The sequence below is a fragment of the Zingiber officinale genome, chromosome 7A (genome assembly GCF_018446385.1).
Source record: "Zingiber officinale cultivar Zhangliang chromosome 7A, Zo_v1.1, whole genome shotgun sequence".
In the NCBI taxonomy this organism is placed as follows: Eukaryota; Viridiplantae; Streptophyta; class Magnoliopsida; order Zingiberales; family Zingiberaceae; genus Zingiber; species Zingiber officinale.
The window spans coordinates 142362313-142379580 of NC_055998.1; the positions used below are offsets into that span (position 1 = coordinate 142362313).

General features: G+C 35.0%; 2 protein-coding genes across 5 annotated transcripts; one reads left to right on the forward strand and one right to left on the reverse strand.

Annotated features, from left to right (window-relative positions):
- The first annotated feature begins 1635 nt into the window (after positions 1-1635).
- On the forward strand, positions 1636-4972 carry LOC122003064 (probable glucan endo-1,3-beta-glucosidase A6). The gene is made up of 4 exons (XM_042558498.1): positions 1636-1744; positions 1848-1980; positions 2081-3403; positions 4724-4972. The coding sequence occupies exons 2-4, from the start codon at positions 1920-1922 to the stop codon at positions 4759-4761; spliced, it is 1422 nt and encodes a 473-aa protein (XP_042414432.1). The 5' UTR covers positions 1636-1744; positions 1848-1919; the 3' UTR covers positions 4762-4972.
- A 951-nt stretch (positions 4973-5923) lies between these two features.
- LOC122003065 (RHOMBOID-like protein 13) lies at positions 5924-7794 on the reverse strand. 4 transcript variants are annotated; one of them, XM_042558500.1, is made up of 3 exons: positions 7612-7794; positions 7186-7234; positions 5924-7016 (listed from the first exon to the last, which is right to left on the reverse strand). In XM_042558500.1, exon 3 carries the CDS (start codon positions 6909-6911, stop codon positions 6099-6101), a length of 813 nt encoding a protein of 270 aa, XP_042414434.1. In that variant the 5' UTR covers positions 6912-7016; positions 7186-7234; positions 7612-7794; the 3' UTR covers positions 5924-6098. The 4 variants fall into 4 exon arrangements, with proteins under 4 accessions (XP_042414434.1, XP_042414433.1, XP_042414435.1 ...); XM_042558499.1 differs by having other exon boundaries at positions 5924-7087; XM_042558501.1 differs by having other exon boundaries at positions 7122-7234.
- Between the last annotated feature and the right edge of the window lie 9474 nt (positions 7795-17268).

Here is a 17268-nt window from a genome sequence, read left to right on the forward strand (position 1 = left end):
TCACTGTAACTTTTAGATATATTGTCCCATCGAAACGATCTAGTCGAACATCGGGGTGTTCGCTTCCCTCCCTCCCTTCTTTATTCACTGTAACTTTTAGATATATTGTCCCATCGAAACGATCTAGTGCTCAGAATATAAATTATTATCATCATGAGATATGAAATTCTAATCTCGATATAATTGAGGTAAAAATTTTTCTTATATACTATCACTATTCCAAATGCTAATAATCGTCCGTGATTTATCTCTTCCGTATTGGTCCTGAGAAGGATTGACGGAGGTGCAGGGGGTAGCGTATTCGTTTTTTACTACCACTATAGCCTTTATATTAGTCCCCACAGAGTAACTGAGATGATAAGTGACTGAATTGATACTATATAAGGTTTAGGGGTCAATTTTCAGGATTGTCAGGACGTAAATATCTACAATCCATGTAAACATTACTTCATCTGTTACTTGTCTTCTCAGTCACCGTTATTGGTCCTAAGGCAGGTTGATGGAGACGCTAAGACTAGCGTACTACCTTTTACCACTATAGCCTTTATATTTGTCCCAATGAGTTAGCTGAGTTGGCAAGTGATAGGTTGATTGTCATATGAGGTATTGTGATTGAATCTTGATATTGGCGAGACATAAATCTCTACAATCCGTATAAACTCACTCCACTTGTCACTTGCTTTCTAAGTCACCGCGATTTATCTCGTCTATGTTGGTCCTAAGACGAATTGATAGGGGCACTAAGGGCAAACATATTCATTTTTTACTATTATAGCCTTTATATTCACTCTCCCAAAGTAAAGTCCGAGCTACAGTGGAATGTAACGTTTGCTGTCTCTCGATCCCTCCCTTTTAAATCCTACAAATATTTTCAGATAATTTCATAATTATTTTAATATCATAGAGAATGATCTCTCTAATATTAGTATTATAATATTATTAAAATAATTTTAAATTTATGTGTTCTCTATAAATATTATTTTTATTTGTACTTATTTGTTAATTTTAGTTACTCATGTTTTTAACTTTTTTTTATTAATATTATTTTGATTTAGTGTCTTTGTTATTTTTATTTTATATCTCAGTGGATAATGTATTTTATATTTATACATACAAAATTTTTAATATTTTTTAAATAAAATTAATGATATAATTTATAAATGTAATTATAATTAAAATATATTAAATAAATTAAAAATATTAAATTTAATAAATTGAATCTTTACTAATATACATAATAAAATTTAAATATACTACTAAATATATTTAATTTAAATTTATAATAAATAATAATTACATTTAAATATCTTATAAGTAAAGATAAAGAAAATAATAAGTATAAATTGGTTATTTTGATGGATGAATAGAAATATGTTGATGTTAATTTTATATTAAATTTGATGATGTAACACAAACTGTTCTAGTTTTTTCTCATAAATTAAATACACTATTTAATCATATACAATAGTGTTGACTGATGAATTTTTTTATTAAATTACCGAATTTTATTTTCACATCCAACGGTCACTTTTCTCCCGTCGTTCCACGTGGCGGGGTCGATGGAGCCCGCCTGCACCTTCGGGATATCGAACACCGTGGCGTTCGCCTCTCTCTCTCTCCCTTCTTTATTCGCTGTAGACTTTCTTTATTCACACACTCCCAAAGCAAAGGCCGCAGCTGCAGCTCGCATTTTAAAAGCGTCTGTCTTTCCCCCCTCTCCCTCTCTCTCTCGGCGGTAGATCTGGTAGCTCAACTCACCGTGAATGCTTTTTCATCCTTTTCCTGCTGAGTTATTTCCTGTAAACCCTAAAAGCTCCAACCTTTTCTTTTCTAACGTTCCTCTAAAGGCCTTCACAAACCGAAACGAAGTCGCAGAGAACTAAAGCAGGAGGAAGGAACCAGTGCACCTGTATCTCGCCATGCCGTGGCTTCCCCCCTTCTTCCTCTTCGTCTTCTTCCTCTGCGTCCTTTGCTCCACAGGTACAGAAATGGCGCTCTGTTCTACGAAGTTCGGAATTTTTGTTGCTTCCCGATGTCAAAGGCGTAGTTTTTTTGTTTTTTTTGTTGGTTGTTGTGGCAGCGAAAGGTGGGAGCTTTGCGAGGTTGGGCGTCGACTATGGCACCCTCGGCGACGACCTCCCTTCCCATGTCCGCTCCGTGGAGCTGATCCGGTCCATCGGCGCAGGCGCCGTCAAGATCTATGACGCTAACCCGGCCATCCTACGCGCTCTCGCCGGCACCCGACTCCGCGTGTCCATCATGGTGCCAAACGACCTCATCCCGTCCATCGGCACCAACGCGTCCATGGCCGACGCCTGGGTAGCCACCTACGTCGCCCCCTTCGCCGGCGCCGTCCGCATCCGCTACCTCCTCGTCGGCAACGAGATCCTCTCCTACCGGGACATAGCCAACTCCACCTGGCCCTTCCTCGTCCCCGCCATCGTCAACGTCCGCCGTGCCCTCGTGGCGCGATCCCTCCGCGACGTCAAGGTCGGCACCACTCTCGCCATGGACGCCCTCTCTGTCTCCTACCCGCCCTCCGCCGGCAAGTTCCGCGCCGACATTGCCGATTCCGTGATGCGCCCTATGTTACAGTTCCTCCGCAAGACGCGCTCCTTCTACTTCGTCGACGCCTACCCTTACTTTGCCTGGGCGGGAGAACCTACCGCCATCAACCTCGATTATGCCCTCTTCGCCGCCAATTCCAGCTTAAATTACTTCGACCCGGGGAGCAAATTGACCTATACCAACCTGCTCGACCAAATGCTCGACGCCGTGGCGGCGGCAATGAGTCGGCTAGGGTTCCGCGACGTCCGCATCGCGATCGCGGAGACGGGGTGGCCGAACGGCGGCGACCTGGACCAGATCGGGGCCAACATCCACAACGCAGCGATCTACAACCGCAACCTCGCACGGAGGCTGGCCGCGCGGCCGGCGGTGGGGACGCCGGCTCGGCCGGGTGAAGCGATGCCGGTGTTCATATTCTCCCTTTACAACGAGAACCAGAAGCCGGGGCCGGGAACCGAGCGCCACTGGGGACTTCTCTACCCTAACGGGAAGAGGATTTACCCGATTGATCTCAGCGGGCGGCGGCCGGTGGAGTCGTACCCGCCACTGCCGCCGGCGGAGAACAACGAGCCCTACAAAGGGAAGCTCTGGTGCGTGCTCGACTGCGGGAGGCGGCGGGCGGCGAACGCGACGGCTGTGGGGGAAGCGGTGGCGTACGCGTGCGGACAGGGGAACGGCACGTGCGACGCGATCCGCCACGGCGGCGCGTGCTACTACCCGAACACGCTGGCGGCGCACGCCAACTACGCCTTCAACGCCTACTGGCAGCAGTTCCGGCGGGGCGGCGGCACGTGCTTCTTCGACGGGCTCGCCGTGCAGACCAAGAAGGACCCGAGTAAGCTCCCTCACCCCCTCCACTTTACTGCTCTCCTCGTGTTCGACGTTATGCCTCACTGAAACTAAATACCTGAATTACTCTGCTCATGACCTGTTCGACCAAATGCCACACTGAACTAAATACCTGAATTACTCTGCTCATGACCTGTTCGACCAAATGCCACACTGAACTAAATACCATTCTTTTCATTATAGATTGAATGATGGTTGAAGTCACTTAGAATGAAATCTTCGAGAACGAAATAAATGTATTAATTTTGGGGATGAAGAGAAGGTGAAGTTCTTGAAGTGATTCATTTGTTTACTTGGGTGGAAAGATAGGAGTTGCGGGTTTAGGAACCGGTGCGTGCGGAAGGATGAAAAGAATTAAGTTCTCTAAGTCATCATTCCAATGTATTAGATCGGTCTTTGATTCTCTCCGCTTGAGTTCATTTTATTTGATTTCGAAAACTCTAGATAAGAGGGGAAGTGAAGGAGAAGTATTGGGAGCTTTGCTCGCTCGGAAGGAGAAAAAGAAAGGAATAAGAGATATGAAAGAACTAGAAGAAGTCCATGTGAAAATTTTCTCCCATTTTGTTTGCATCTAAATCAAATTTGAAGTGGGGAAGTGAAGGAAACATATTGTGCAATTTGTTTATTAGGAAGGAAAGAAACAAGGGAATAAGGGAAACGAAGGAATAGGAGAAATCCATACAAATTTTCCTCTGATTTCCTTGCATCCATACCAAGGATGATGGTTTAAGGTTTAAGGAGACGACACATGAACCAGAGTAGATGAAGTCAAGAGAAAGGATAAAGAAATTTCGCTAATGGATCTATTTTGAGAACCATAATTGATCATACAAAAAAAAAAAAAAACTTGTCTACATTTAGCATGGAATGACAGGTTTGGCCTCCTCTTTTTTGATGGATTACTTAAAGCAAATAGAATAGAGGAACCATTTTATCTTCAGTCTCCCTTCCATTCCTTCATGGTTCTTTGAGTGTATGGTTTAGAAAAGAAAGTATTTTCTTCTTTTGAGCATATTACAAGATTAAGAGATGGATTAACTTAATCATTTTTATATTTAGCCTAAATCTTTGACAAATCTCTAAATTAGTTTATTAATTGTGTGCCAAAACAACTTGGAAGGTCAGCAATGTTGATGCTGACACACATTGAATATTTGTGTGTGCTTTTGGCTTGATTTAATGTTGTCATTATTGGTTGGCTTTTTTATGAATGATTGAATCAAATGGAGCCTGATGATGACAGAATAAACTACTATTGCGTTGACCCTTTCTTTTTTAAACTGAAGAACACTGATCATGTCTGCAGGTTATGGATCTTGCAAGTATCCAAGCTCCAGTAATTGAGGAGAGGAAATTGAATGATCATCATCAGCATCTAAGCATTTCTTCTAGTTTTTTTTCCTAATTTTTTTTTCTGATTTAGTCTGCATTTTAAATGTTGTAATACTTGATCATGATCCATTCCTCGAGTGGTGTTCTTTCTATGGCTCTTTAGTTATGCTTTAGTTATTGTCTCATCTGGAATAAAAAAAGAACAAATTTAGAGTTGATTAAATCTTTTTAGTAGTATGAAATTTTTGATTTTTTTTAAAGTTGATTTGAACAGGCGATTGTCGTTCCACCTTGCAGCTTCTTCCACTTTCGGCGGCTTTTGTTTTTTCAACGTTCTTTTATTTCAACTACTACTAGATGGATTCATAAATGTGGAAGAAGTTAAAGAAAAAGTCAAATAAATAAAATCTAGAAGGTCGAAATCGATAGAATTAAAGCTTGAAAGAAATACATGAATATATGTTCAATGTAGATACGTTCCGTGTGTTATATAATATAATACAAATATATACCATAGATTCATATAATATCGTGTAATCAATCCATACAATAATGAAACAAGTTCTGTGTCGGTATCCCACCGTATCTCCATCCTTTTCGGACACAGTAGGAGAATCCCCGCCGATGACACCATCGAAGGGGGCGGTGGTGGAGAGGGCAGCGGAGGAGGTGGGGATACGCGGAAACGGGAGAAACGGATCGGAAGGAGCTCGGCGGAGGGGAGTGGAGGGGCGAAGGGGCGTCGGCGGAGGGAGGAGAGCATATTGGCAAAGGGGTCGTTGAAACCCTTATCGGATCGGATCTTTTTCCTCGCTGCACGATAACGAATCATGTAGGATCTCAAAATCCGACAAATAGATAATTTGGGTAAATATGTGCGAGAATAAAATTAAAATATACAGTCAAATTTTATTATGAAAATTGCTATAATAGTGTGGATGGTTTTTTTTATTAAAATTAGAAGAAAAAAATGTTTTTAAAATAATAAAAATAAAAATCGCCAAACTAATATATACTAGTTCTAATTAAAACTAGTATACATAGATCTTCTACTCAGGAATGACCCGCTAAATATTCATCGGATTGTCCTCCGACGAGAATGCCGGCGAGCTAGTTATCAGTGTCGTGCCCGAGTAACCGGAAAGATATTTTACAAAGAGAACTATCCAATATATACACAACTCCAACATCAAATGACACGATCAGATGAACTTAACAAGTCTTTTGTTCGAAATTCACTAGCACTCCGATAAGACAATCACTTTTCCGCAAGAAAATCAATGAAAACAACACTATACTAGTAGCAATTGCTATGTGATGATCAATCATCTTGTAGTGATATTGATGACTTACACGAGTTCCGCGCCTCTATTAGGTATTACATTCATTTGCAGCGTACGGCCATTACCCGAAAGAAAACCGAATGAGGGCAGCGAAGAATCGGCTATAGGTTCAATCTCGATGAATGAAAGATCAAGAGTCTCCGTTCGCTTTAAGCTCAGAGCCAACAGGAGTACGAGCCACCCAAACAATGAAACAGTCCAGTAATTGTTCATGCCATGAATCAACCCCCAGGCTATTGAGTAGCCGACGATAATACCCGACAAATGGCCTATGAAACTTGCCTGCGGCACAATTATGGACGTGAAGATCAGCGATTCAAAGGGCGCAAAGCTGATCGGCAAAGAGAGAACTCCAAATAGATTCAGACTTGAGGACGGCTGCTTCACTGCGAGGATAGTCATCCACCCGAATACCACACATGAATAACCGACGGCTGTCACTCTTCGGAAATGATCCAACTTGAATTTCTGAATCAAGAGATGGTAAGTCCACAGAACCAGCAATCCCGACACGAGTATCAGAACGAGAGTGTACCGGAGATAGAACCCGATCCCAAGTCCCAAATGGCCTAACTGCTCTACCACTCCTAGGCTCCAAAGTGCACTCATGTTGAAAACCAAATGCACCACACTGATGTGGGAGAATGCAGAGGTAAAGATCCTCCAATACTGCCCTTCAATCGCTGTTTCATAGCTCAATCCCACATTCGTGTATCCAATGTTCTTCTTCTGAATGTAGAACCAAATCGCGGAGCACAGAGTGATGATACAGCTAGTCGCGGGTTTCTCCAATATTTCGAATATCAGCGGCTTTCCCATCCCTCTGTATCAGCAACTCGAAGATATATGATGACCAAGGGCTTGGAGAAAAGAATCCCCAATAACTCAGAATCTATATCACAATTCTCCTTCTGCACCTTTCTTCTGCCAAGGAACAATAAAACAGTGTTCGACCAATCAAATAGTTGATTCAATGTGTTGAAGAAATTCAGAGCCTGATAAGGAAGAAAGAACAAATTTTGATATTACAATTGCAAGATATATGAACAAGGGCTTGGAGAAAAGAATCTATATCACAATTCTCCTTCTGCACCTTTTTTCTGCCAAGGAACAAAAAACAGTGTTCAACCAGAATCCGGTGCCTGATAAGGAAGAAAGAACAGAATTTAATATTAATCGAAGGATCATACAAGCCAAATATCATCTACCAATCCAAGAATCTCAAAAAAGTTGCATCAAAATGAGATATTCAACACCGCAATCAGTAGCGTAGCGAGCATTCAATAGGGGAATCGCAATCACAACAACAGCAAAAGACAAGCAAGATCGAAATCTAGGGTTTTGTATTAGTGAGGAAAAAGAGAAGAAGCTCGGAGCGGCTTTTGCGACCACGATTCGCTCGCCAGATCTGAGCTTCTGCTCGATGGCTCCCGAATCCTCTCTACTTTACGCGACTGTGAAAGTGAACCAATCCATCTACTTTACAGGAAAAGAAACAGCAGAGGGGCAAAGATCGTACCTTTCCGCAGCAGGGAAGCGCGAAGGGGTTGAATCGAAGCAGCCCTTTCTCTCTCGAACACTCTTCTATCTCGCCCGCTTCTCCCCTCTTCGATCCGATTTCTATTCTGTCTCCGTTTTGATCGGTTCGGGCACATCTGGCAGAATTCTAGGGTTCGTGACGCGTGTGGGAATTATCTAGACAAACCATTTATTAAAATGAAGAAATTTTACCATTTATAATGAAAAAATAGGAGGTTTTACCATTTATTAATTCTTTCTCCATTAGTGTTACTGTAAATTCCCAAAAATTAAACTAAAAATTGATTTGATTTAATTTAATTTGTAAATGTTACAAAAACTAAGTGAAATAGCATGATATATCAGACTTTGTGTATACGCTATAAAAAATTAAGGATGGTGTTCATTTTGGTTTAGGTGGAAAGAAAAAACAATCAACTATAGATAATTTTTTAAGAAAAAATGACTTCTTGTATGAGTATTGTCGATTGATTAAAAGGTTTTGGTATATATAAACATATGGAATTGAATAATTATTAATTTATATTTTCATTAGTTCCTTGAGATTTAAATATATTTATTACTTAATGTATTTAACGAGATTATTACTTTAGTCCATTAGCTTAAGTAGTGATCGAAAGAAATTATTATATAAACAAGATTATTACTTTATCAAATATTCATTTATCGAAATTTAACTGTACATTTACATTCTTTATATCTTTCAACTACTTCAAGTTAATTTTGACCGTGCCAATTGATAAATTTTTAGTATTGCTGATATCACTAACAAACAATATGCATTTAAGATGTGGCATTATTTATACGTAAAAATAAATGTTAATGAATGCAAAATGTTAAAGCTACTAGACCATAAATTAATTGTGTGAAATTATAAATATTGAACAAATGAAAAACTACACAATTTGGAGTTAGTTCAACTTGGAGAACAACTACATTAGATTTAGAAGTCAATAGAAATAATGACATTGCTTTCTCAACACAAGAAGAAATTTATATTGTGTCGATTGATGAAAGGAATCTCTCTATTGAAAGGTGAATTGATGGATGGACAGTCAGTTTTTTTTCCCTATTGAATCTTGTCGAGAGGTCAATGTGAATCCATACTAACAAATTCATCAAGGTTCCCTAGAACTGTACCTGGCAAAAACAAGCAAATCAAAAATTGAATTTGTAATAAAATAATAGTTAATGTCCAATATAACAATGGAAATTAGAAAAGTTTTAAGTTTGAAATTGCCCAGTTTTTAGCTAGAGATTTTTATTATACCAAATTTTTTGGTACGATATACAATATAAATTTTGATATGTGTTACTGAATCACTCCTAAAAAAGTATGTCAAAAACAAACATAATGTTAGCCGTGGATATGCAATTTCTGATTTTGACATCTGATAACCATATTCAGATTTCTATTTGTATCTTCTAAATGAATAAAATGAATTAAATACATGAGTATAATTCTAAATATTTGTATTATCAAAGCTATTTAACTATAATAGTTTCTTTCTGACAAGCATCTTGGACAAACTTATATTCATATGATTTTACAACCGTATCTGCCTTTTTGACCCATTAGCCATCAAATAATTGCATTGATGAATCAAGTGTGCATAGGATTGTTACGCTGGGGTTGAATAACGCTCGTGACTTTTACGTTTATTTAAAAACTTTCGAGAGATACGTAGTGAAATTCGGAGTCTGTGACGACTCCTACTCTAAGACCCGTACATGAGAGTGCTTTCGATAGACAATCCACTAGTAAGTTGAAGAAAGATTACAAATATTATATATAAAAACTACAATTATAAAACTGTAAATAAAACTATATCGACAACTTGTAAATATCTGAAGTTGCGAGCCTTCAGTTGTTGAAGTAGTGTTTTGGCATTGTGGAGGCGTTTTCTGAGCAGTGCGCAAGAACGGAAGATGCTTGGAATATTGTACTTGAGGTGTTGGTCGAATCCTCCTTTTATAGTTCATTCCGGGTGCTTGGAACCTCCCCCGGGCACCTCAACAAGGCTGACGTGGCGTGTTATCATCAAAACTTGATCTGCAAAAATCATCCATCTTCGGGCAGCCAGACTGTGACATAGGTCCGCCAATTATCTTGCTCTAGCTCACTGCGAAGATTGACATTTGGTCGTCTAGGAGCTTGGCCAAGCACCCTGCTCCGGGTGAAGGCATCCCGGGCGTCCGGACTCCGAGCGCCGGACCATTATTTTCTGCCAACTTCTTTTTCTACAAAACAAGGTCAGCCCATACAAATAATAATTAAAGAATGACAAGTTTTGACAGTCTTCGGACCGTTCGATCCTGACTTTAAGTTTCGTTGAAACTCTAGGTTAGACCGACGCATACTGTTTCCTCTTAGGACAAATTATCCTTTGCCAAATCGGTCCTTCAGACCGTCTAGACTTCTACTCAACATCCAAGGCTTCAGGACTTTTCCGCTAGACTTCTGATCTCCGACCAGTCTAGTCTTTCGCCTGGTGTCTGCAACCCCCAAGACTTCTATCTAGAATCCACGACCCTAGGATTTCACTTGACATTCTCGACCTGCCAAGACTTTGCCCAGTCCCTCTGATCAGGATTTCATTGCCTAGCCGCAGCTAAGATTTTCCGTTGACTAATATCACTAAGACTTTCCTACACACTTAGTTCAACTTATTAGATCAAAACAACTTAAGTTTGAACCATTTGTCATATTCAAAACTTAGCTTTGATCGTCTGGTGTTTTCTGTACCAACAATCTTTTCCTTTTTTATTATGGCAATACAATTCAAAGTTAAATTAAAATAAGTAAAAACAAGTAAAGCTAAGTATGTATTCTTACAAGTAGATAGAAACTTTTTTCAAAAGCTAAGTTTCAAAGTTTTTGAAATAGAACTAAGAATTCTTTAAATAGTTCAAAAACTCCTCCTAAAACGTTGCATTTTATTAGCTTTTTTTTTAATAAAAACTTAGCTTTATTTTTAGATTTAAAAAAACTTTGTTAAGTACTTAGTTTTAAAAAGTTTTTGATGAAAATAAATTTAAGTACTTACTTTTTTTTTAAAAAAAAACTCAGTTAAGTACTTAATTTTAAAATGATTTATAAAAACTTAACTTAGTTAAGTACTTTAACTTTAACAAGATTTATAAAAACTTAACTGAGTTAAGTACTTAGCTTTAAAAAGATTTTTATAAAAGCTTAACTTAGTTAAATACTTAACTTTAAAAAAAAATTATAAAAGCTTAACTTAATAAAATCTTAATTAGTTAAGTACCTAGTTTTGAAAATATTTTTATAAAAGCTTAACTTAGTTAAGTACTTAAATTTAAAAAGATTTTTATAAAAGCTTAACTTAATTAAGTACTTAGCCTTAGTTTAAGTAAACATTTAAAACTTAAACACTCAACTTCTATTACTCACTTTTGTCATATATCAAAAAGAATTTCAGAAAAAAAGAGAGAAAAAATTAATCTCCCACTTAATGCTTTGCAAAAGTCTAAGTGAATACTTTTAAGTTTGAGGGAGAAGTTCCTGATTCTTATCCTAGAGTCTAAGCATGTAAATTATAAAGTAAATAAAAAATAGAAATTTTTTAAAACATTCATTTACTTTTCTTAGAATAAATGTTTAACCTTTAGCTACTAGTTGTTTACCATAAGATAGTAATATTCACTTGGTTAGTCAAGTTAAATATGTGATCCAGTTAGTTTTGATTAAGAAAGATGACTCAACTTAATCAATTTGAATTAGTATTTATAGCCCAGACTTATGTTGATGTATAGACATAAGCATTCTGAAGTTCATGCAATACCTTATGTATCTCACACCATTCTAAGTATTTTTTTCATTTACAAGCAAGGTATTCCTAGTATGCTTGTGAGATGCTCTGACTGAAACCTATGGGTACATACTTTCTAAGGGGGAAAATCTAAGCTAAGTCTAATTTTTGAAAGCACTGATAAAATTAGGAGTTTTGAAAAAAAAAATAAAACAATTTTATCCTAAAATTTTAAAATCAATTTTGAATAAGTAATTTTAAAAAATCATAACTTTTAAAATTATGAATCTCGAGAACCACCATCACCCTACTTTTATAAATTACTCATAAAAAAAATTCTAATTTTATGATAACTTGCCAAAAGATTTCCGAGCACTTCTTCTAGACTAAGTTCAAACAGGACTCGAGTCAAATAAAATCTTATTTGGTGAAGTAATGAGGTCAAGTGAATTTAAAATGAATTAAGTTATTGAAATGATTATGGCTTGATTTTTTTTTTTATAAGTTTGAGTTTGATTAGAGTTTAATTTGATATTTATTATATTATCAAGTTCTGAATACAAACTTATTTATTTAAATTGTTTATAATTTAAATTTATTTGGTTAGTTATTGGTTTTGATAATATTGATTTATTTATTTATTTTAAAAATTATTTTTGTTTATTTACATACGTTGATAAGAGTTTTATTGTTTACGAACGTTATTCACAATTGTTATTTACGAATGTTAACGAATTGAACACATATATGTTCAGACTTTTGTTTAGTTTAATGAGTTATCTATTTAATTGATCTTATATGTATTTAACAAATATAAATAAGTTCTTGCCAAATCAAATACCAAACTTATTAATAAACATTTGTTTCATTTTAAGCCCAAAATTCAGCTACAACCATGTTTTTAACCAACATAATTCCATGTTTAACTAAGCAATACTGTTAAATGCACTTTTAATGGCTCTTCGATTTCGTTTGTGAATAACCATACACATAATGGATTGATAGATCACCATTCATCATAACTTGGACTATATTCACCTATGAACAATCGGAGTTTGTTTGTTTCGGATCAGAGCCTTGAACAGGTGATGTGCCATTGATACATCAGCCACACATGCAACAGCTGAAGCTAGTCGAACAAATACCGCTTTACAACTACTAGACCTTGATTAGTGAACAAAAGGCTTAACAATCTTGATATATTGAAACATGGATATCAAGTGAACCAGAGCAAACACGTCAACATCAAATTTGATAATTTATTTTTGAACTAAAAAAAATGCTTTTATAATAAAATCAAAGTAAAATAATTCTTCAAAAAGGTAAACAATTCTAATTTCCAATATCAATTCTCCGTTGCAAATGAAATACTTCTACTTTTTATGACATGGAAAATTCCAAAAGCATACAGGTATTTCCAGCCAGTTCCTTTCAACTTGTTGGATTTGTATAACAATGTTGTTTCAAGCCTCTCAAGAACGTTGATGGTATTGATATCTTCTAAGAGAACTTCGTCACAGCATATTTCTCTCCCTCTCCCACAACCAACAATATAAGAGGTTGTTTTAAAAAATCCTCCTGTTTAATGATCTCATTCTTAATAGGAGGATCAAATGGTCCGTTACATTAAATTAATCGGCTGAATTTAAAAATTCAGTTAGATTAATTTATCTATTTTTAAATATCAATTAATTTAAATAGTTTAATTTTATTTTAATTTTAAAAATCTGAATTTAATTAAACCGATTAAATCAAAATTAAAACTGACTGTTAATACAATCGTTGGATAATTTTTATCCATCAATTGTTAGAATTAAAAAATTAAACATAATATTTAATAATTGATTATTGAGTTCGACTATAATTAATTATTGAGTTGGACGGTCCATTTGATAAATAAAAAACATCAATTGATTGACAATAGAAAAATTAATTATTTTAATTTTTGATTGAATGAATTGAAATTTTATCGCTTTAGTTTGTTAAATTTTTATTGAAAAATTTTACTAATTTTATTAGATCTATTTTTTTATTTGTGCATTTTTAGTTTTAAACAGTTCGGATTATTAACCAATTATTCACTCCCATATATAACCACATAAAAAATCATCATTTTTACAAGATATCTCTCCTATATATAATTTTGTAACAATTAAAAATATCTTAGTTTGTCCATGTATGCCACACAATCATAAAAGTTTAAATTTTTGGTAGCAATTCTCGATGGGCTTTGCGAAAGAAACCCTTCTACTCTTTTCTGACAATATGCAACGTTTCAAAATAAAACAGATATTTCAAACAGGCCTCCTTCAACTTGTTAGACTTATATAATCATGTTATTTCAAATCTCTCAAGAACATTGGTGGTATTTATATCTTACAAGAGAACTTCTTTACAACATCTTTGAAATCTTTCATGTCATATTTTTCTCCAGCAGCCAACAATATAAGACTATGTTTCAAAAAATCCACTTATTTAATGGTCTCATACATAGTTAGATATGAAAAAAAAAAAAGTAATTGACCGTACCGACTAAATTTAAATTTTTAATTTAATTAATTTAGAAATGTAATTATTTATTTTAAAAATAATAAAATAAATAATGGTTAATTTAAGTAATTCAATTTCGTTTTAGTTTTAAAGTCTGAATTCAGTTAAATCAATTAAATAAAAAATATTAGTCGACTCCAAAATAAAAGTTACAATTGATTTGATTTGATTTAATTTGTAAATGTTACAAAAACTAAGTGAAATAGCATAATATATTAGAATTTGTGTACACGCTATAAAAAATTAAGGATGGTGTTCATTTTGATTTAGGTGGAAAGAAAAAACAATCAATTATAGATAATTTTTTAAGAAGAAATGATTTCTTGTATGAGTATTGTCGATTGATTAAAAGGTTTTGTTATATATAGATATATGGAATTGAATAATTATTAATTTATATTTTCATTAAGTCCTTAAGGATTTAAATATATTTATTACTTAACGTATTTAACGAGATTATTACTTTAGTCCATTAGCTTAAGTAGGGATCGAAAGAAATTATTATATAAACAAGATTATTACTTTATCAACTATTCATTTATCGAAATTTAACTGTACATTTACATCTTTTATATCTTTCAACTACTTCTGATTAATTTTGACCGTGCCAATTGATGGATTTTTAGTCTTGTTGACATCACTAACCTTCACTAGTGACTTTTTTTTTAATAACTTATATGTATCTTGACACTATATCAATCAAACAATATGCATTTAAGATGTGGCATTATTTATACATAAAAATAAATGTTAACGAATGCAAAATGTTAAAGCTACACACATGAATTAATTGTGTGAAATTATAAATATTGAACAAATGAAAAACCACACAATTTGGAGTTAGTTCAACTTGGAGAACAACTACATTAGATTTAGAAGACAGTAGAAATAATGACTATCGCTTTCTCAACACAAGAAGAAGAAACTTATATTGTGTCGATAAACAGATTGATGAAAGAAATCTCTCTATTGAAAGGTGAATTGACGGATGGGCAGTCAATTTTTTCCCCTATTGGATCTTGTCGAGAGGTCAATGTGAATTCATACTAACAAATTCACCAAGGTTCCTTAGAACTGGACCTGGCAAAAACAAGTAAATCAAAAATTGAATTTGTAATAAAATAATAATTAATATCCAATATAACAACAGAAATTAGAAAAGTTTTAAGTTTGAAATTGCCAAGTTTTTAGCTTCCTCGGCAGAATAAAATTTACTAAAACTTTGACAATGAAGCTTATATGTGGTATATGTATATTGTATATATCATACCGAAATATATCTAGAGATTTTTATTATACCAAATTTTTCGGTACGATATACAATATGCAATTTAAATTTCGGTATGTCTTACTAAATCACTCCTAAAAAAAATATGTCAAAAACAAGCATAATGTTAGCCAAGGATATGCAATTTCTGATTTTTACATCTGATAACCATATTCAGATTTCTATTTGTATCTTCTAAATGAAGTAAATGAATCAAATACATGAGTATAATTCCAAATATTTGTATTATCAAAGCTATTTAACTATAATAGTTTCTTTCTAACAAGCATCTTTGACAACGTTAGATTCATATGATTTTACAACTGTATCTGTCCTTTTTGTAAGGAAATAAGTTGTTAAACACGCAAACGCGTAGCAGAAAAACTTATTTCCTTCAGAAGATTCATACGAAGGGAAACATAATTATATACTAAGTTTATATCTAAGAACATGATAGAGTATACCTTTGTAGCGTGCACACGATCTCCCGACAACTTGGATCTCAGCACGATCAAGCGTCCGTGCCTCTTTCGGTATCCACACGAACAAGTGTTCCTCTGTTTGTCTCACAAACTCATAAAATGGAGAAGAAAAACACTTATGGTTGTGCTAGCAACCAAGAGTGATTTCGGCCAAGAGAGGAAGAAGAAGAGGAAGGATAATGAAAAGTAATAAAAAAATGAGAGTAAAATGACTTAAGTATTTTTCATCCAATGAAAATACTTAATGTCATTAATTCCATTAATGAGCCTTAATGAGTATTCACTCTCCATTAAGGGTCATTTTGAAACTCCTCATTTTTTCATTCAATTTCGAAAATTGAATATAATGATTCATTGAATTTCGAAAATTCAATGAATGTCTTCTCATTTATCCTCACTTAAATCTAACTTAAGTATAACTCACTTGAGTCTAACTCAAGTCTAACTCACTTGAGTCTAACTCAAGTCTAATTCAATTGAGTCTAACTCAATTAATTCTCATGCAATTCAAATTCAATGAATCACTATTTCATTAATTTGAATTGACTTCCTCAAGTCTAGTTTGAATTGGACTTGATCCAATAACTAGATCCAATTGAGTCTAACTTCCAATTCGGATTTGACTTAATCCAATGATTCATCATATGAACTCATCTCCATCTACTTGTTCTTTGTGTGTGACCCAATAGGTTCTCGTAACGTTGGCAATGTACCCAAATCAACATTTAGATACATAAGCAATGAGTGACATCTAGCAAGGCATCATTGATACCTATGTGACGAGAAAGTCGAGATCCGACCTAACCTGTCCGTGGTTATTATCTTATATGACTTGGTCCCTCTATCCTTGATATTTAGATTGATTAATGAGTCATAGACTGTGTCATCCTCTTATCAACCTTTGTGTTTCTTAATCTCTAAGTAGGCACACTCAATCAAATAAGCTCAATATCTCATATTGACTCATTTGAGCATGGTCATACTTTCTTTGTGTCCTACTAATAAAGGGCCCCATAGATATCGCTTCTGTTATATAGAAGGAATAGATTCAATCTACATCACTCACATCCCTCCGGATAATTCATTGCATACCCAGTGATCGACTTTATTGTCCACCTTGTTACAGGTGACGTTTGTCGATATCAAAGTACACAACTCCTTATGTAGGGAACCGTAGTGACTTCAGCTTTAAGGACTATTCATACCAATAGTCACATGAGAATTGTTATGACACTCATATAACGATCCATAAAACATTCTCATGGCGGGTCATTCAGTATATATTATTTAATATATACTCATGTGTCAACCTGATATCTCATATCTATGACTTGTGAGATCAAGTCATCCGTTGACCTACATGTTAGTCTCAACGCATTAATATTGTCATTGTATATTAATACTCGACTAGGAATAGTTAAGAGTAGTGTTCTCTTCAATATCTCACTATTAATTCAACCAATTGATATACTGTAGATAAACCTACTACCCAAGGACATTATTATACTTATTCAATTGGCACTGAATTGAAATAAATATAATAACCAACTTTGTCTTTTATTAAT